Consider the following 19,129-nt stretch of genomic DNA (forward strand, 5'->3'; position numbering starts at 1 on the left):
ATATCAGGAATACATTTGCTCGTTTCGACCTATTTGCTCATTGGCAACCTATTTGAAAAGCAATGGCATTTTGAATCATGACGAACAATTTATCCATTGCCATCTTCTTCAAAGCCTTGGTGGCCGTGTCATTAGTCCTTGGGTATTTATCATGTTTCAAATGCTAAATTTTTCCCAAACTTTTTTTGCCAATTGTAACTTATTTCAGCCAATCAATCTCTATAGGTCTTTTGACCTTTTCTGCATCTGTGAGGATTTTTGTGTGTACTTTTCTGAGAGGACTGACACTTTTTTAAAAATTATCTCTAACTTTAATGAAAATGATATCACAAGAATCACAAAGAATGTTCAAATAAAAAGTTGCTGAAAATGCTAAAGGGCCTGTCCCACTTATGCGACTTTGTCGACGACTGCTGGCTCCCATCATAGGTCGCCGAAAATTTTCAACATGTTGAAAATCCAGCAGCAACCAGAAAGACGCTACGACTCTTTGGTTGACTAGGAGACTACTCACGACCATACTGGCAACACCCTGGTGACATGTCATGGGGTGAAGCCTATATGGTTGTGAGTAGTCGCCCAAAGAGTTGTACCTTGTTCTGGTCATTGCTGGATTTTCAACATGTTGAAAATTTTCGGTGACCTGTAACGACCTATGACGGGTGCCGGCAGTCACCAAAAAAGTTGCGTAAGTGGGACAGGCCCTTAAGCCTTGATGAACAAGCAATTTAATGACACACTAAGCTATAATTTCTGCTTAACAACTCTTGGACCCCCAAATCTTACTTTATACATGTGGTTAAAATCATTCAAAAATATATTTCATACTACTACAATAAGATTTGAACTTCTATCTTATTCTCATATACAACGTAATCTTTATTTTGATCGATGTAAACATTTGTTTGAAAGTGAGTGCTTTTTACTTCTGGTTGCTGACTATGAGAATTCTTCAACGTAATTGGGTGCCATGGCTACCTAGGGACATAATGGGTGGCTGCTGTGTGCTAGAAATCCTCTATTGTTGGCATTTGAATGCAATTGATTTTGCAACAGCACAATACATGTTCTAGATTTTGTTTGATCATTGTGGCCAGTTTGCTATATCAGTATGGACTCTTACTTTGCCATTGACTGTAAAATCTGGTTCAGAGTTTCTCAGTCAGACTCTATGTCATAAAAACTCATAATATTTTACATTCCTACAAATAAAATAAAACATTTTGGTTTCTTGTAATTGCATCTGCGATCACATTTTGCTGTCAAAGTAATATACTTATTGTATCTTTGGCTCTTGCACTTAACTAATTAATGTCTTAAAATTGACTCATCATTTATTTCTTGTCTGTTAACATTGGATAACTATTTACTGATTAGGCTGACATTTTCTCAAGGAGGAAGCGTTGTGCTATCTGAATGCTGAGTTTCAAATCTAAAGCTCGATTTGTTTATTCAAGATGTTGTGAAAAAAAGACGTCTCTTATTCAGAAAAGTGCAGGTCTGAGGATCTTCAATTATATCTTCCCCTTATTGGTTTGAATTATACTGCATGTAACTTTACTACAGTATCTGACTACATTAAGCATTGTGTACACTATCCATCACAATCAGAATTACTTCTCGTATCTGATATTAAAAAACTATTTATTATCCCCATGAAATATCAGGAATTCATTCCAGGAAAATGCACAACATTTTTGAGGTCATGTAAATAATTACAAATTCCAACAACATAAGAGAGGGGATTAATATTCACAGGACATTTGTACAAATGGAACACGCAAGTTTAGTTTATTTTATTGTCACGTGTACCGAGGTACAGTGAAAAGCTTTTTTGTTGCCTGCTATCCAGTCATTGGAAAGACAATGCATGATTCAGCAGGGATGATATTTCCTCTTGTGAGAGATACTAGAACTAAGGTCACTGTTTAAGCAAAGAACAGAATTGTGTTCAAGCAAGTTGAATAATAGCCCTTCTTTGAGTTCAGCTCAGCAGGGATCATCCAGTCTGCTATTATAAGTCTGACAGGAGATTGTTGGAATCACCAAAGCATACATTTTCAGTTCTGTTGCTTCCTACTCGTTATGTTGGGGAAAGCGGGACAAGCACCTTAGAATGTCAGGATGATGGTTATCTATGGTTGGTCATTCACCATATTGGAAGCTTTTGTAAGTTCAAGGTTTCAAGGTCAGTTTATTGTCACATGTACCAATTAAGGTATAGTGAAATTTGAGTTACCATACAGCCAAACTAAGTGAAAAACAAGACACACAACCACATAAAAGTTAACATAAACATCCACAACAGTGGATTCCACGTTCCTCACTGTGATGGAAGGCAATAAAGTTAAATCTTCTTCCTTTTTGTTCTCCTGCGGTCGGGGCAGTCAAAACATACGCAGTCGGGGCAATCAAAGCCCCCGCAGCCGATAATTGGGGCTTCACATTGTTAAAGTCCACAGGCCCCGCGGTTTGAGCTTCGACCCCCAACAAAGGGATCGCAAACTCCGCCATGGTAAAGTACCGCAGACTCCCGCGGCTTGGAGCGACGGGTTGGTCTCCAGGAAAGGCTGCCAACTCCACGACGGAGATACGAAAGGGAAAAAATCGCATCTCCGTCGAGGTAAGATATTGAAAAAAAAGTCCCCCCCCACATCCCAAATAATACAAACCAAGGAACATTAAAACATTAAGGGTCTTATAAGTTGCATTCCTCTTCACATGGAAGTATTTTAACATGTTCCTGGAATTAATCCACCCTGGTTGGCAAATCAGCCACAAACACAAATGTACATTGTATAAGGGATGACAGTTTATTTAAGTGGGTCTCTTAAAGGTATCATTGTGTTGTGATTTGGATGGTAAATTACGAGTTGCACAATCTTAAATTTCTCAACAAAGGAACTGAATGATATAAAATAAAAATGTAAATATGCCAAGATTAGGCTAGAGAATTAGATTTATAAATCTATGATGAAATTTATGATTTTGTATAAAACCATGACATTCATTCTTTTATGAATGCAATGCAGTAAACAAATTATCCTCTTGAACTGAATTTGCTTAACTCTCCTGTGTAGGAGCTGGAAATAAGTGAGTCTATTTGATATGGCAGATAGAGTCATTTATCTCCAGCTCCAAAACATTCAGTAAATCTATTGTATACCTATTTAGAGCTCAATTATTTAGTTTCACTTTCGGACATATAACCAGCTATTTGATGAGTGTCTCTTGTTATCAAAGCCACTAGGTGGCGATAGCATTGACAGTCAAGAGCCAGAGGCTTAACTATTTGTCGTTAATTATCAGCCTTTTTTTTACAATTGTTTTATCTTCCATGATGTATCAGAATATCATATATTTCATGATATTTTATCAGAATAAAACATTCCAACATATTTACAATCTGCCCCAAGTATTTCCTCAGAAAGTGCTGGTGTTTGCCATTTCCAAAGCCGTACATGGTGTTGTTGGACCTTCTGAATTTTTGATGGTGCATTTTAGTATGATAATTGCTTGAGGTCATTTGAAATCACGTTAATCACAATATTGTTGTGGCTTATTAATTAAATTAAAGCCATTTAATATCTTCTTAAAAGAACAGAAAGAGACAGATATCTCATGTTGTAGTACACAAAGTCTTTAAATTGACAGTCTGAATCTAATTAGAGTAGTTTTGAACCAAAGATAGACACAAAACCTGGAGTAACTCAGCGGGTCAGACTGCATCCCTGAAGAAAAGGAATAGGTGACACTTCAGATCAAGACCCTTCTTCAGACTGAGTCAGGGGAAAGGAAAACGAGAGATATAGAAGGTGAAATAGAGAGACATGGAAAAAATGAATGAAAGAAATGCAAAAAAGTAATGATGATAAAGGAAACAGGCTTTAGTTAACTGTGGGGTAGGTGAACACATGTTACTGACAATGAAACTCACCAGGACGACAGTGAAATGAGTACAACAACTTGGGCGGAGGAGGGACGGATATAGAGGGGGTGGAACAGGGACGTGCGGTCAGAGGGGGCAGGGGAGGCAGGGCCTCACCTGTCATACTCCCAATGAAAATAGCTGTTAAGAAAAGTAAAGACAAATAATAATAAAATAAAATAAATATAAAGATTTTTCCACTGATCTGTTATAAATGTCATTTCTATATGAATAATAATTTTTTATAGTCAAAATTGCCAAATTTGCGCAGCTCCGCTGCAAATACAAGGAGAGATGAGAGGTGAGGCAGCGACGAGCTGAGCCTCCCCTCTGATTGTGCAACCCCTCAGAAACTGCATGGAGCGCGGGCAATAAGCGTGTGCCTGTTACTATCTCTATGTATGTCACCAATGTAATGGGTGTAAACCCCTTCATTACATGTCCTTACCTTCCATAGTCCAGGTAACTTATTTCACGTATAAATATATTAAATTTGTGCTCGCTGGTCTCACATAAAACTGCAATGAAAAAGCTCCAGGGGAGGCAGCGATCACATCTGTCTCACAAGGGGGCGTGTCTTGAGCCCAGTGGAGGAAGAGCGAGCATCAATTTACGTAGGCTCAGCCCACGTAGTTGACGCTACCTCACTCTCCCTCCACGTTAGCTAGCTCCAACAGTCGGGGAGCGCAGCGGCCCGGGGCTGCTCTTAGTGTTGTCACTGGTTAGATCCCTTGAATTGTCAGAGCCGAGTCATCACTGGGCCGCCGTGAAGAAGGGTGCAATGGTGCGGTGGGGGGTTCGGCGGCGGTCAGAATGGGACGGCTGCAGGTTGTAACGTGCCATCGTTCCTCTCCTCCTCTCTCTCCCCTCCCCTCTATCTCCCTTTCTCTCTCACTCCACTTCTCTCTCTCTCCCCTCCTCTCCCCTTCGCTCTCTCTCTTATCCTCTCTCCTCTCTCTCCCCTTCTCCCTCTCCCCTTCTCTCTCTCTCCCTTCTCTCTCCTTCTCTCCCTCTCCCCTTCTCTCTCTCTCACCCCTTCCCTCTCTCCCCCCTTCTCGCTCTCCCCTTCTCTCTCTGCCCCTTCTCTCTCTCTCCCTTCTGTCTCTCGCCCTTCTCTCTCTCCCTTCTCTCTCTCTCCCTTCTCTCTCTCTCCCTTCTCTCTCTCTCCCTTCTCTCTCTCCCCTTCTCTCTCCCCATTCTCTCTCTCCTCCCCCATTCTCTCTCTCCCCCATTGTCTCTCTCTCCCCTTCTCTCTCTCCCATTGTCTCTCTCTCCCCTTCTCTCTCTCACCCTTCTCTCTCTCACCCTTCTCTCTCTCCCTTCTCTCTCTCTCCCTTCTCTCTCTCACCCTTCTCTCTCTCCCCTTCTCTGTCTCTGCCCCTTCTCTCTCTCTCTCCCTTCTCTCTCTCTCCCCTCTCTCTCTGCCCTTTCTCTCTCTCTCTCCTCTCTCTTTCCCTTCTCTCTCTCTCCCTCTTTCCCCTTCTCTCTCTCTCCCTTCTCTCTCTCTCTCCCTTCTCTCTCTCTCCCTTCTCTCTCTCTTCCCTTCTCTCTCTTCCCTTCTCTCTCTCTCTCCCTTCTCTCTCTCTCTCCATTCTCTCTCTCTTCCATTCTCTCTCTTCCCTTCGCTCTCTCTCTCTCTCTCTCTCCCCCCTTCTCTCTCTCCCCCCTTCTCTCTCTCTCCCCTTCTCTCCCTTCTCTCTCTCCGCCCTCTCTCTCCCCCCTCTCTCTCTCCCCTTCTCTCTCCCCCTTCTCTCTCCCCCTTCTCTCACCCCCTTCTCTCTCCCCTTTTTCTCTCTCTCTCTCCCTCCCTTCTCTCTCTCTCCCTCCCTTCTCTCTCTCTCCCTCCCTTCTCTCTCCCTCCCTTCCAGCCAGGGTTGAGCAAAGTAGAGCAGGGGTTAAAGTGATGGGAGAGATAGTTGTAACCCTGGACACATATGTAATGGTGGGGTGATTATATATTTTTTTGTTCCTGTTTCATTTTTGTCAACAAGTAAATTGGCAGTCTAGCAGGGGGATAACATCCTTGGAAATGTTTTCTGGAGGCTATGAGGGAGATAGAAACTACAACAGGCAGAGGTCTTAATGAAGAGTTCATAGATTAGCCATTAAGTTCTCTACCAATCTCCCCGACTCGTAAGCAGTGCTATAAAAGTACCCACATTCTCTTGACAACAGTTCCAACTTTTATTTCGCCGCCGGGTTGCTGAAGCTATGGGAACCTTGGGGAAGAACTTTTTATTTTAAATTGAAATGTTGGTATCTGATTTGATTTTGAGACCATACTGTTCCACCTCTCTTAATACATTTTGCATTGTCATTACTTTTTTTTTAACTTATGCACCAGAACAAATTATGATCTGAGTTTATAAATATCATTAATGAGTGTTTTATTGTGATCCCTGATATGGATGACCCTTGCTAAATGTGTAACCTGCATGGTGAATGGTGGGAGTACATGTTACCCAATGGGGATACATTCCCCAGTCTAAAATTGTCAATGCACCTTCGCCATCCCTTCACCTTTGTGGGGGGATTTCAGAGGGTCTGACAGGAGATGGACATTTCAAAATGTATATTCTAATGAACAATACACATTGACAAACCCTCTTCATAATGTAGGGTTTCAACATGGGTCATCCATGTCAGCCATTCCATTCCCCCCAACGTGCTGCCCGACCCACCGAGGCTGTTTGTTGCTTCAGATTAGTGTGGGTGCAATATACAAGTTCATGTTATGTCCTCTCAAGAAATGTCACGATGAGCTGCAGACCATTGAGAATAACTGTAACAAGCCATTCAGTGACTGCATCAGGAATTCATTGACTGATGTCATATAAATCCACTTTGAGGATGGACCTGCAATGCAACAAATGAAGAAGTGTCACTTAGGCACACCTGCATGATTACATTGCATGAGTATTGGCCTTCCATCACAACCCACTGCCTTCTCTCAGTAAGCAAGTTCTGAATCCACACGATCAAGTCATAATCCAGTGGGTCAGCCTATCATGACGGAATTTATCAAATGCCCTGCTAAAATCCATGTAGACACCATCCACCGCCTCGCCCTCAACGTTCACTTTTGACACCTCAAAAAATTCAATCATGTTAGTAAGACATGACTTGCTATGTATAAAGCATGTTGACTATCCCTAATTATCCCATTCTTGTCTACATGGAAGTAAATCTTATCCCGAAGAATCCTCTTCGCTAGTTTATCTACCACTGACATGAGGCTCACTGGCCTATAATTTCCTTGATTCTCTCAATCTCCCTTCCTAAATATTGGAACAACATTAGCTGCTCTCCAGTCTCTGGGACCTCACATGGCTAGAGAAGATGTAAAGATCAGACTGATGAAAGGTCTTGACCCGAAATGCCACCTATTTTTTTTTCTCTCTCCAGAGATGCTGAGTTACTCCAGCATTTTGTACCTATGTCGCAATTACATTTTCACAATGATCCACAACGTTTAGGAAAGAACTGCAGATGCTAGTTTAAATAGAAGGGAGACACAAAATGCTGGAGTAACTCAGCAGGACAGGCCCACAACATAATGGTCCCAAGCACTAATCCAGCTCTAAAATCATTTGTTTTCTCCACACTACTCCTTGCAGTGAAATAAACACACCTCAACTCATCAGGATCATCATATTCCTTCACCTCTCCCTACCTGTCCTTCCTTTGAGACTTACTGGTCCAAACCTCCACCTTTCCATCACTCCTTCCAATTTCTGACCTACTATTCTCGTTACACCCCTCCACTCTTTCTAGTTTAAATCCTCACGAGCAGTACTGCTATTCTGTGACATTCAATATGAAATTATTCTTGGAACACCTGAGGTTGACAAAGGGCATTCCATTTCAGAAGATTTTGATACTGGAGGTATTTTTACCTCTTCATCGATCCACAACCCATCTAACCTGGCCAACCACTGTTATAACAATTTCCCCAAAGATGGAGTGTTGCCAGTGAATGATTATCTCAGTACCTATGTTTTGGATAAATCAGTCCTTTCTAGCTTCAGCACAGTATGGACATGGGAAGGTAAGTAAGTAGCGTGTTGTGCATACTGAAGATTCCAATTAGGACCTTTGACTTTAGCAAACTATCCCTTAAATAATAACAGTGGTACAACACAGTAGTGCAATGTGCTCATATTTATGTCCAGACTCACATAGAAGTCGTAGAATGTGCTTTGAACTTTATTTTATGCTGGAATGTATACTATACAAAGAGTGACACTGAAGACACTAATGCAAATAGCGCCTGGAGGTTTCTGCTCTGGTATTGGAGTGCACATGATCTCACCAGGAAAGGAGACCTTGCTAAACAGCCTTAGCTTTTTGCTCATCTGTGTCCGGCTGGTGCACTAAGAGCAGGAACTAATCAACCCATTTTGTTCTGAGCCTCCGAATGTTAATGAAAAGAGCCGAAATACATATTTTATTTCTTTGCTTTTTTGAAATCAGCAAGGTTATTTACCAATGCAGTGCAGCATGCATCCTTTTTTATAAATGTGTGTGTGTGTGTGTGTGTGTGTGTGTGTGTGTGTGTGTGTGTGTGTGTGTGTGTGTGTGTGTGTGTGTGTGTGTGTGTGTGTGTGTGTGTGTGTGTGTGTGTGTGTTTGAATAGCTCAATATATGCTGATATCTCACCAATTCATTTAAGGATCAGTGTTGTGTAAAGCCCCCGTCCCACTTTCACGACCTAATTGGCGACTTCTGCCGAGTTTGCCCTTGACTCATACTCGCAGCATGGTCGCCACAAGGTCATAGGACGACTTCGTACCTCTTCCTCATGCTCGTGAGTGGTCTCCGTGTAATCGTGGCCTCAAGTAGGTCGCAGCATTTTTTTCCAGCCTGATAAAAATTGTCCACGAGTAAAAAAAAAGGTTGGCATGGAAAAAATTGATGCTTTTTACTCGTAGGTAGGTCGTGATGGTAGTCGTGGGTAGTCGTAGGTCGGTAACTGGCCCGAGAAAAAAATGCAAACGTGACATCACCTTATCATGTGATCATTTTCCACTCGTCGTAGTTGGTCTTAGGTGTGGAAGATTGAGGTCGAAGGGGGTCGTAGGAGGTCGTAGACATAGTCATAGGAGGTCGTAGGAGGTCTTTTGCTTCGGCGAGTCAACACGACCTTGACATTTTTTTCAACTGGTCTAGGGTCTTCTAAACTCGTGGATTAGGTCGTCCAAGTGGGACAGGCCCTTAAGTCCGCGCATAATTGACTTTTTTCAATGCTGATCATAATAAATATTGTTCTTTTTCTAAGTTACATTTGTTTTATTAAGATTTCAGATGCCCTTATTTTGTTTAACCACGGAAAGTGTCAATGTGGATGATCATCCTTATTCTTTTCTTTACAGGAACAAGGAAAAATTCGGGTTATTTTTAATGTTGGAACAGATGACATCACCATTGAAGAAACAAGTGGTATCGTAAATGATGGAAAATACCATATCGTTCGGTTCACACGGAGCGGTGGTAATGCCACACTACAGGTGGACAACTGGCCGATCATTGAACGTTACCCATCAGGTATGTGGTCAAAAACATTGCAAATATGTATTTAATACATACCCTTATATCTTAGAAAGGTTTACACGAAATTTATCGAAGAAACAGGTTGCCATGCTTTGTGATACATAACAGATTCTTATCAACCAAATGTCGGCCTTACTACATCTGAGCTTCACAAGTTTGATCGGATGATGAGCAAGAAAGGCATCAGGAAAAGACTGAAATAAGCGCAAATTATTCCTTTTATGATGGAAAATAAAATATAATTTTCAGTATTATTTTAATGAATCAAAGCTATTAATGAATTAGATGGCACAGTGATATGATAGTTAAAGTCAATGTCATTAAATCAACATTTAAATAGTTGAAGGGTTTTGACAAAAGCTATGAGGAAAAAAAATGGAAACATACTTCAGTCTTTCATGATAATCTGTTCCATAAAATGAATGATTAGTTTATTGAAGCAAGTAGTCATATCTGACACGAAGGGCTGAAGCATTTTGTTTTATTTGATTTAGGAAAGCTAATGAGATTATAAATTGTTTCATCTTAATTTGGTAAAAAAAGATTTGGCTTCAAACGCTGACATTTTACTGAGAACAAAGGGCGATTTACAAACCATGAATGTAAAAACCTTCATAACTAAAATGTTGTTGGAGTGTGACAAAACGGTTATTAGTGCTTTTCCATTATAAGTGCCTCACTATTTTAGCACCTGAAACTTTCAGTCATACTGTATTGATTTGCCAATGCATGTAATCCAGAAAATGGGCAGCATTTTTCACGCTATGCTGTAGCTATTCAGATAATGTGCTAATATAATTTATGCACATTTAGGCTGTGAGAGCATTTAAACAGATTTTTTGTTTACAAGTCTCTATTTTGGATAAGTGTGAAGTAAGTATCATATATGACCAAATGCACTTGGATTTAATAGGCAACAGCACGCAATCAACTTCCTTGGTCCTTTGAGCGTGATGGTATGGTATGAAAAAAAATGAATTACAGCAAATTTGCACTGTATTTTCCAAAGCAATTTGGAGAGTATAAATGTAGAAACTTGCAAAGCACAGGATGTCACAATTGTTGCACGGGTCATATCAGGAGAGAGAACAAATCAAAAATTAAAATTATTCCTTTTCACGAACTGAAGTGCTAGATATCCAGACTGTCCTCTCTATACATTGTGAATACCTTGGTTCATCCACCTATCAAATAACAACCTGACAACTGGAATGCAAATGATGGAGACCTGAAGCTGTAATGGGAACTGTTGTTGATGGTCTCAAGGAAGTACAGGTTGGTAATTAGTTTTAATTGAACTTACCAAAGTCAGAATCTCAGAGCCAAACCAATATCTAATCTAGGAGGCCCCCATTAAATTATTCTGCCACAGAGATCAGAGTACTTTTTGACCTGAAAATACCCAACAAATGCACCTGGAAACTTGCTGCAAATCACTGTGGCACAGGAAATAAATTAGCAAGTGCAAGCATGACACAGGTAATGGGCTATCGTGGCAAGCAAGGTTGAATTGTCAAACCGCCGTAACTTAACCAATTGGCCATTGTAATCACATTCCACTCCAATGAAATAAAACAACATTTTACAATTTCTTAATCTTTGTGACTAAAATTAAAACTATTGATTTGATTTAAAGAAAAAAATGTGTTTTTTAAAAGTTTGCAATCCACTGGAACGCATGTTGAAATTAAGGTACCATCTTGGATGAAAATATTAGGGAATAAACAATAATGTATAATTAATATGTTGGCGCAATCGTGTGCATTGTTTAGTGACCAGTCAAACACTAACATGCAATTAGCAAAAATAAACTGCTGGAGGAACTCAGCGAGCCAAGTTGCATATGTACTGAGAAATAGACAGGCAATATTTTAGCTTGGGACCTTTCTTCTCTCACGTTTGTTCTGAGGATTAAGTTGGTGCTTATCAGTCTACAGATAAGCCAGAAATGAAATTAGAATATTATTAGTGTATCTGTGAAGAGAGAAGCAAATAATAAATGAACCTGAAATATTTGCGTTATATTTCTCTCTCTATCGATTATATTGCGAGCTACAGGTCCATCGCTAATTTTCCGGCACCCCTTAGTTCCAGACCATATTGTCCCTTTAGCCAGATGGACAGAGGTCATGTAATAATGATACAATAATACATATCTGATCCACTAATTATACACCTCCCATGTCTCTAAAGCATCATGGACCATTAGAAACTTAAAACAAACAAATATTAAATGTAAATACATTTTACAGCATAACTTGCATTTCTTACACAAGCAGCCTGGGCATGTGTTATTGAGATGCCCACGGAGTTTCCACTGAGGCGGATTGGCGTCCGCCCATAGAGCTGGGGCATCGCTATCCGGGCAGGATTATCGGGCTGATACCCGTCAACCTGAGATTTGCTGAATTTGGCAGGAATGTGTTAGGGCGGGCACTCCCCCCAACACCGCCGTCTGATATGGATCTCCGAGAGGAGTCCAACTGTACCAGGATGGGCTGCCTAGGCTGCCGGGGGGGCCGAGATACTGGCCCACAAAGTTGGCCTCTCAAGGTAGTTATGGGGATGGATCTACCCGCTCCGGCCGGGCCAGAGTTCCAGAGCCCCGGCCGCAGGAGGCAAATGTGACCTGCCAATCGGCCACTGAAATCCCAGTGAGCTCAACTGCCTAGATACCACATTTCGAGGGAACATCCAGGGGGAATTCCAAGTGCACTCTCCTAATTTTGTCCAGGTTAAAGGAAGCGCCAGGCCACTGGATATTCAGTGGTGGACCTGTATTAATATACTAAATGATACGATAGAACTTTATTTATCCCAGGAGGGAAATTGGTCTGCAAACAGTCATAAAACACAACACATCTTAGACAATACAGCTCATCTCCTCTATGGACACACTGATCAACCTGAGGAGCACCTTCAGCAACAGACAGGTTCCACCAAGATGCAGCAGAGAATGCCACAGGAGATTCATGAAACATGAAATTAAAGTGACGAGTGTAAAGTTCAGGATTGGGGATGGGGGCTGGGGAGGGGATGGGGAAGGGGATGGGAGTGTGTCCATCCCACGACAGAAGGGAGAGAGGCTGTTCAGTTTGATGGCCTAGGAGAGAAAAAGGATCTCCTGTGGCATTCTGTGCTGCATCTTGGTGGAACCAGTCTGTTGCTGAAGGTGCTCCTCAGGTTGATCAGTGTGTCCATAGAGGAGATGAGCTGTATTGTCCAAGATGCTCTGCAGTTTGAGGAGCATCCTCCCCTCCAACACCATCTCCAGTGAATCCAACTCCACCCCCAGGACAGAGCCAGCCTTCCTGATGAGCTTATTAAACGTTCATAGACAGACAAAAGTGCTGGAGAAACTCAGCGGGTGCAGCAACATCTATGGAGCGAAGGAAATAGGCAACGTTTCGGGCCAAAACCCTTCTCATTAAACTTTCATAACTGAAATGCATTTCCTGTTAGAGTCACAATAAGAGTCACGAAAATATCTTAAATATATTTTAATAGTGACAATCTATTACATAGCTTGCATTAGCATTGATAGAATTTTCAGAATTTATTTGGAGTTTTCTCATGTCTCTTTAACAGCAATCAGAATAAGCAAACACTTTATGGAACATTCTTCCCAATCCTTCCTGACGGGTGAGTGGGTAAATTCAGTGAGTGCTGTGATTTCAGGCGCACTCATTAAAAGGGTTGAAAATTCCAATTACTGAGTTCATTGGTGTTAGCTGAGGTATCCTTCAACTGGCAAATGGCAATATTCAACCAATGGATCGTGTTCTAGATCATTATATTTCAATGGTAAGTATATATTGTGGATGAGAGGTAAAGTGAGGATGTGTACTTATGAAATGTGCTATTCAATATCTTGTCAGCTGTCTGCATGTATCTTTCTTGGTTTGCTGGATGTTAGTTAGTTGAAACATATTCCTATGCAATTGGATTTTGAACTAATTTAAAAAGAAACTCGTGTAGAACTGTAAGTAGCTGTTTTGAAATGTCAATACATAGTGCTGTAAAGTCTCCTTCTGAGCATGGTTCTGGATTGTAACGTTGCAAGTCCATCTTTGGAAATGTAAGAAATCCTATTAAAATGGAAATAATAGTCAAGTGAAAAGAGTCTATGGTAAATGCTATCCCTAAAAATAAACTGAACGTGAAGTACATTTCAGTTCCAAATCAGTAATACACAATTAAATGGTGAGGGGTGGATTTCAGAGGGACCAGGTGGATTTCCACTCATCTATAAATCAAATTATCTGAAACGATTGAAGTTCTCTTTTCCTACCATGTTTTACAAAATTTTTGGCACACGCGATCATTCCATGAAAGGCAACGAGCCTACTGCATAAAATTCAATCTGCAATTTTGCCCATGGTATGGGAATGACTTCATTGCTTTGATGTGTAATATGCAACTAATTCCTCTTCAAAAGAAGAAAAGGATATATCACAGGAAGCCTGCAGTTATTTTATTTTACTGAAAAGCTTTAAATTTGTCCTGTGAACTTTGTGAAACAATCCAAATTGAGGTCACAAGCAAAGTCCCATAAATCCTTGTTCCACTAATAATTAATGCAAGCTTACAGACCATGAAGTAATGTTATTTAATAACAATTAGGCCAGGGGCTTTATACAAGATTAACGGTATTACTTTCTGACAGTTAATACCATATGCTATAAAACCTCTAGCTGCTTATCTGATAATAGGTTTCTGAGCATTCATCTATATTGGTCATATGGATGTTCCAGCAAAAAAAGTTTGCAAACAGCCAATTTTGTAAAAATGGACCGGTTAGTTTCTGAAATTTGCAGTCTATACCTGCAAATTCAATGATAACAGGGGCATGAATACAGTGACCTGCTGAGTTCTGAGAACATTGCTAATGAGTGCATGCATGGAGAACATAACCACCAACTCCCATGCAGAGCATCAATGGCAAATAAAGAATGATTTGATTTCAAGCTTTGAAGGATAACTGCTGTTGCATTAAATAATTGCTTTCAAGTTAATGTCAATAATTTCAGATGTAAATGGTAATTATGTACATTGCTATTTCTTGGCACCAAAATAACTTAAGATTATTTTTCATGGTTCTGAAAGGAAATAACAGCAATGTCCTGGACAGGCATGAAAAATAATTGATATTCCACCGATGACACTCCGTAAACGGCTGACAAATGGTGAAATTATAAGTCAGTCATGGACAAATTCCATTTACTTCTTTTTAGAAATACAATTGATGATTTTCTTTTAAAAAATTATTTAGCAAATTAGAAAACAGATTTTTGCAATAGATGTTTCTTTGATATTGTTGGAGTGAGATCACAAGAACTACAAAAAGATGATAATTATATAAAGTGGAGTGAAACCATACTTAAAGAAATAAAACAATGAATAATACCAGAGGCACTATTTTTGCCTCCTGAGTTTAGCTTAAATTGACACCTCTATGTCTAATTGCAACTTTACATGTGAAAAACCATAACAAATTATGCTGATTGTAGTGCAGTTTTACCCATAATAAAAATGTATTCACTGTTCCAGTTTGGTACAGTGTCAAAAAGATTACATATTTGTATATGAAGATGTGGAGCTAGTTTACATTTCAAATTCTACGGCTAATAAGCACAAATAAGGAGCTAAGCTAAATATGGCTGTCCTGAAGAATTTAACTAGATTGCTATGCATGAAATCTCTCTTTGTTGCTGCGGACTCCCATGTGCTTAAAGATTGCGCTTTGAAATGGCCATGTTTAGAACATGAACAGGAAACAATATATATGTGATTGGTGCACCTTCGGTCCCCTAAAGTTATGCAAGCACACATGAGAATCCAGATTTGTATCTGCAATGTGGTTCTTGCTTAATTCAAGAACTTCCCTGACAATGCTTGGCTTGGCACCCAAGTACAGCTCACATAGTGTATACTGAGACCATGTCCTTCAGTCATGTGCAATGAAAAGGTAGAGAAAGCTTTTTTTTGAACCAGAAGGAACAGGAATGCTTCTGGTTTGTTTTAAAGCAGTGTGCTATTATCACACTGTTTCCTTCCTCCTGATTTACCCACCTCTGGCGAACCGCACCCTACCCTCCCTGGACTCGAGAGCTGTTCTATTATCACTCTAAGAAGGAAGACAATCTTCATCTTCTTCATGAAAGGAATCTTGGCTTATGGGCATGACTAACTTTTCCAGCATCTTGATCATGTGCTGAAAAAACCTGAGGAATTCTAGTCATCCTTGTCAATTGTCAACTATGAAATTCCTTTTCATGCCTGACTTCATACATTGACCTAGGCGAGAGTCTCTGATTCTGGAGATGTGGAACAGAGTAGATGCTTCAAAAGCAGTGGGAAGCAGACAATGAATTCAGCTAAGTTCCCTTTGGTGACCCTGCCAGAAGCTGGCTGGAGGAAAGCACTGGCGAATCATATGAACACTTGTTCTGATCTATGATTTGTGCAATTTAAAGAAGAAATATATTATGGAGTTAAATTAACTTACCAGTAAAATTTAACGTTCTAATCATAAATATGAGTTATATGATTTACTTTCTTGATGAAAAACAGATGTGTTTGAAATTTCTTTAATTCAATCTGAATTTCCATTATAAACAAATCATGATCAGTCATGATTTGGAGATATTAATTAAAGATATTAATTAATTTGATATCAATTAAACACAAACGTATGGAAATATTTTCCAGATCCCAGGGCATATATATGTACAGTGCCATAATAAAGCCAAACACTTTCTAATACTGGAAATGCATTATTGATTGTTGCATTCTTTTAACCCATTCTGAATTATCCACACAGCCAGTATTACTCTGTGATAGTTTAGCAAACAAATAGTAATGTTGGAAAACAACATTGATTTTTTTATTGATTTTTTATTATTTTTATTAGAAGTACGGTAAATTACAATAATACACAACACATATATCTTAATACATTTTTTGTACCGCTTCATTTTTTTGAGCTTTAAGAAAAAGATAGAAGTAAGGAAAGTAAAGAAAGTGCGCAAGAGTCGTGAAGTGCAAGAGAGTGTTGGGAAAAGAAAGACCCTTAGAAAAGAAGTTAAAGAAGGAAGTAAAGTAAGAAAGTAGACCCTAGAAAAGAAAGAAAAAGAAAGTAGGAACAATCGCTCTATTATAACATTAAACTCCGCAGAAAGGGGACTACCAACCAAGTCTGTTTTTGTTGTTTTACCTCCCATTGCCAGGTCCTGATACCATTTATTTATTTATTTGTTTTTTAAATTACTATTGCACCTCATGCTTGTAATAGGTCCAGAAACGTAGACCACGTCTTTTGGAATTGGTCTGCTTTACCTGCTAAGAGGAATCTCATCTCTTCCAGATGTAATGTTTCAAACATATTTGATGTCCACATTTTTATTGTTGGTGTGGGCGCATTTTTCCAGAATTTAAGTATGAGCTTTTTTCCCATTATTAGCCCGTAATTGAATAAATTCTTCTGATACACGTTTAATTCAGGGATACCTTCCGATATTCCAAAAATGATCCATTCTGGTTTTGGTACCAGTTTTATTTTAATTAATTTTGAAAAAATATCAAATATTTCATACCAGAATTTTTGGATTTTTGTACAAAAAACAAAAGAATGCGCTATGGTAGCTTCTTGACACAGACATTTATCACAGATTGGTGAAACATTAGGAAAGATTTTATTTAATTTAGTTTTTGAATAATATAGTCTATGTAATGTTTTGAATTGGATGAGCGTATGTCGTACGTTGATCGAACATTTATGTACCTGTAGTAAATGATTATCCCAGCTCTCTTTTGAAATTTTTATAGCTAATTCTTGTTCCCAGTCTCTTCTAATTCCATCTGTTGTGGGTATTTCTATGTTTAAAATGATATTATATAAGTACGATATTAGATTAGCTGATTCCGCCTTTGTCTTCATTGCTTCATCCAGTAAGTCGGAAGGCATATTATGATAGTCTTTTGTGTATTTTTTCCGATAATCACAAATTTGAAGATATTTAAAATATTGGTTATTTTTCAAATTATATTTCAGTTGTAGTTGTTGAAATGATAGTAATTTTCCCAATTCATACAGATCTTTGAGCGTTTTGATTCCCATTCTTTCCCATTGTATAAATGATTTGTCTATGATTGATGGTTTAAACGATGGGTTATTGACTATTGGTATTGAGAGAGATAGGTTTCTTAATTTTAGATTCTGTTTTATTTGTTTCCATGTTCTAATTGTGCTATGTATAATTGGATTTTTATTATAATTTTTATTATTCAAATTTATTGGTGAGAGGATAATCGCTCCTATATTACTCGGGGAGCAGTCCCCCTTTTCCATTACAATCCAGTCCACCTGTACAGTGCACAGTGCCATAATAAAGCCAAACACTTTCTAATACTGGAAATGCATTATTGATTGTTGCATTCTTTTAACCCATTCTGAATTATCCACACAGCTCTGTGATAGTTTAGCAAACAAATAGTAATGTTGAAAAACAACATTGATTTTGATCAGTTTGTTTCCACTGATTGATGTACAGTTTCAGGAGTAGAATTTATAGACCTTCACTCTGAAAGACGTGTCTGTAGAAATAAAGGTCACATGATGAAATCATGATGAACGATAACAGTCAGAAGCAGGAAACAGTGACTTGAAAAGAAAAATCTTCCTCTTCATCAATACAAATGTTGCACAGATTGTAAGAAATCAGATAAAATTGTGCATATTTTATCATTATCCTACATTTCCTTTGGACTGTTCAAGTAACAGTCACGCTAAGGGCATTTAAACAGCTATTTTAATCAGGTCACTGATTTCAATGAATAGTCCACCCGATTTTATGCTCTGCAAGCCCCTATGTTAGCTCCAACAACTAATTTAAATTTCACACAATTTTTGCAGATATTGGATTTTTTAGTATTTTCTAAAAAGCATTAAATATGTCTTCAGCTCATGAAAAATGTTATTGTAGCCTATGCAGCTTGTTCTTTAAAAAAAAACTGCCTATAGTACTGAGAAGGCTAATGATTTAATGACAACTTTTTGTAGGAAGAACTGTCTTAGGGGTAAACTGTCATTGTGATTCCTGACTGCTTCCACAAAATAAAATTAATAGTAAACCAATCTAAATGTTAGCTTTTTGAATTCCCTTTTATTTTGCCAATGGCTATGGAGAGTACATGAAGAAAATTGGTGAGCTTCTGCTTCAATACTCTGCTTCAGATTAAATCAGAAAATGGTCTTTCTTATATTTAATCTGGAATGCATGAAAATTCAATACTCTTGCTATTCTCTAAATTCTTTTACTATTATTTGAGCCAGAACTATTCAAAATTAACAATAACCTATGGCAATTTCCCAGCAATCCGGTTCAGTTTAGTTGATTGTCACGTGTACCGAGGTACAGTGAAAAGCTTTTGTTGCGTGCTAACCAGTCAGCAGAAAGACAATACATGATTACGATTGATCCATTTACAGTGTATAGATACATGATAAGGGGATAACTTTTACTGCAAGGTAAAGCCAGCAAAGTCCGATCAAGGATAGTCCGAGGGTTACCAAAGAGGTAGATAGTTCAGCACTGCTCTCTGGTTGTGGTTGGTTGGTTCAGTTACCTGATAACAGCTGGGAAGAAACTG

General features: G+C 39.1%; 1 protein-coding gene across 35 annotated transcripts in view; it reads left to right on the top strand.

Moving 5' to 3' along the window:
- Window positions 1–19,129, top strand: part of nrxn1 (neurexin 1) — a 1,413,544-nt gene that overhangs the window by 1,256,046 nt on the left and 138,369 nt on the right. For all 35 annotated transcript variants that reach the window (XM_033025243.1, XM_033025244.1, XM_033025241.1 and 32 more), the window contains one exon: window positions 9,301–9,472. In XM_033025243.1, coding sequence (XP_032881134.1) covers window positions 9,301–9,472 — 172 coding nt within the window. The remainder of the gene's footprint in view (window positions 1–9,300; window positions 9,473–19,129) is intronic.

The sequence above is a fragment of the Amblyraja radiata genome, chromosome 8, assembly GCF_010909765.2.
Source record: "Amblyraja radiata isolate CabotCenter1 chromosome 8, sAmbRad1.1.pri, whole genome shotgun sequence".
In the NCBI taxonomy this organism is placed as follows: domain Eukaryota; kingdom Metazoa; phylum Chordata; class Chondrichthyes; order Rajiformes; family Rajidae; genus Amblyraja; species Amblyraja radiata.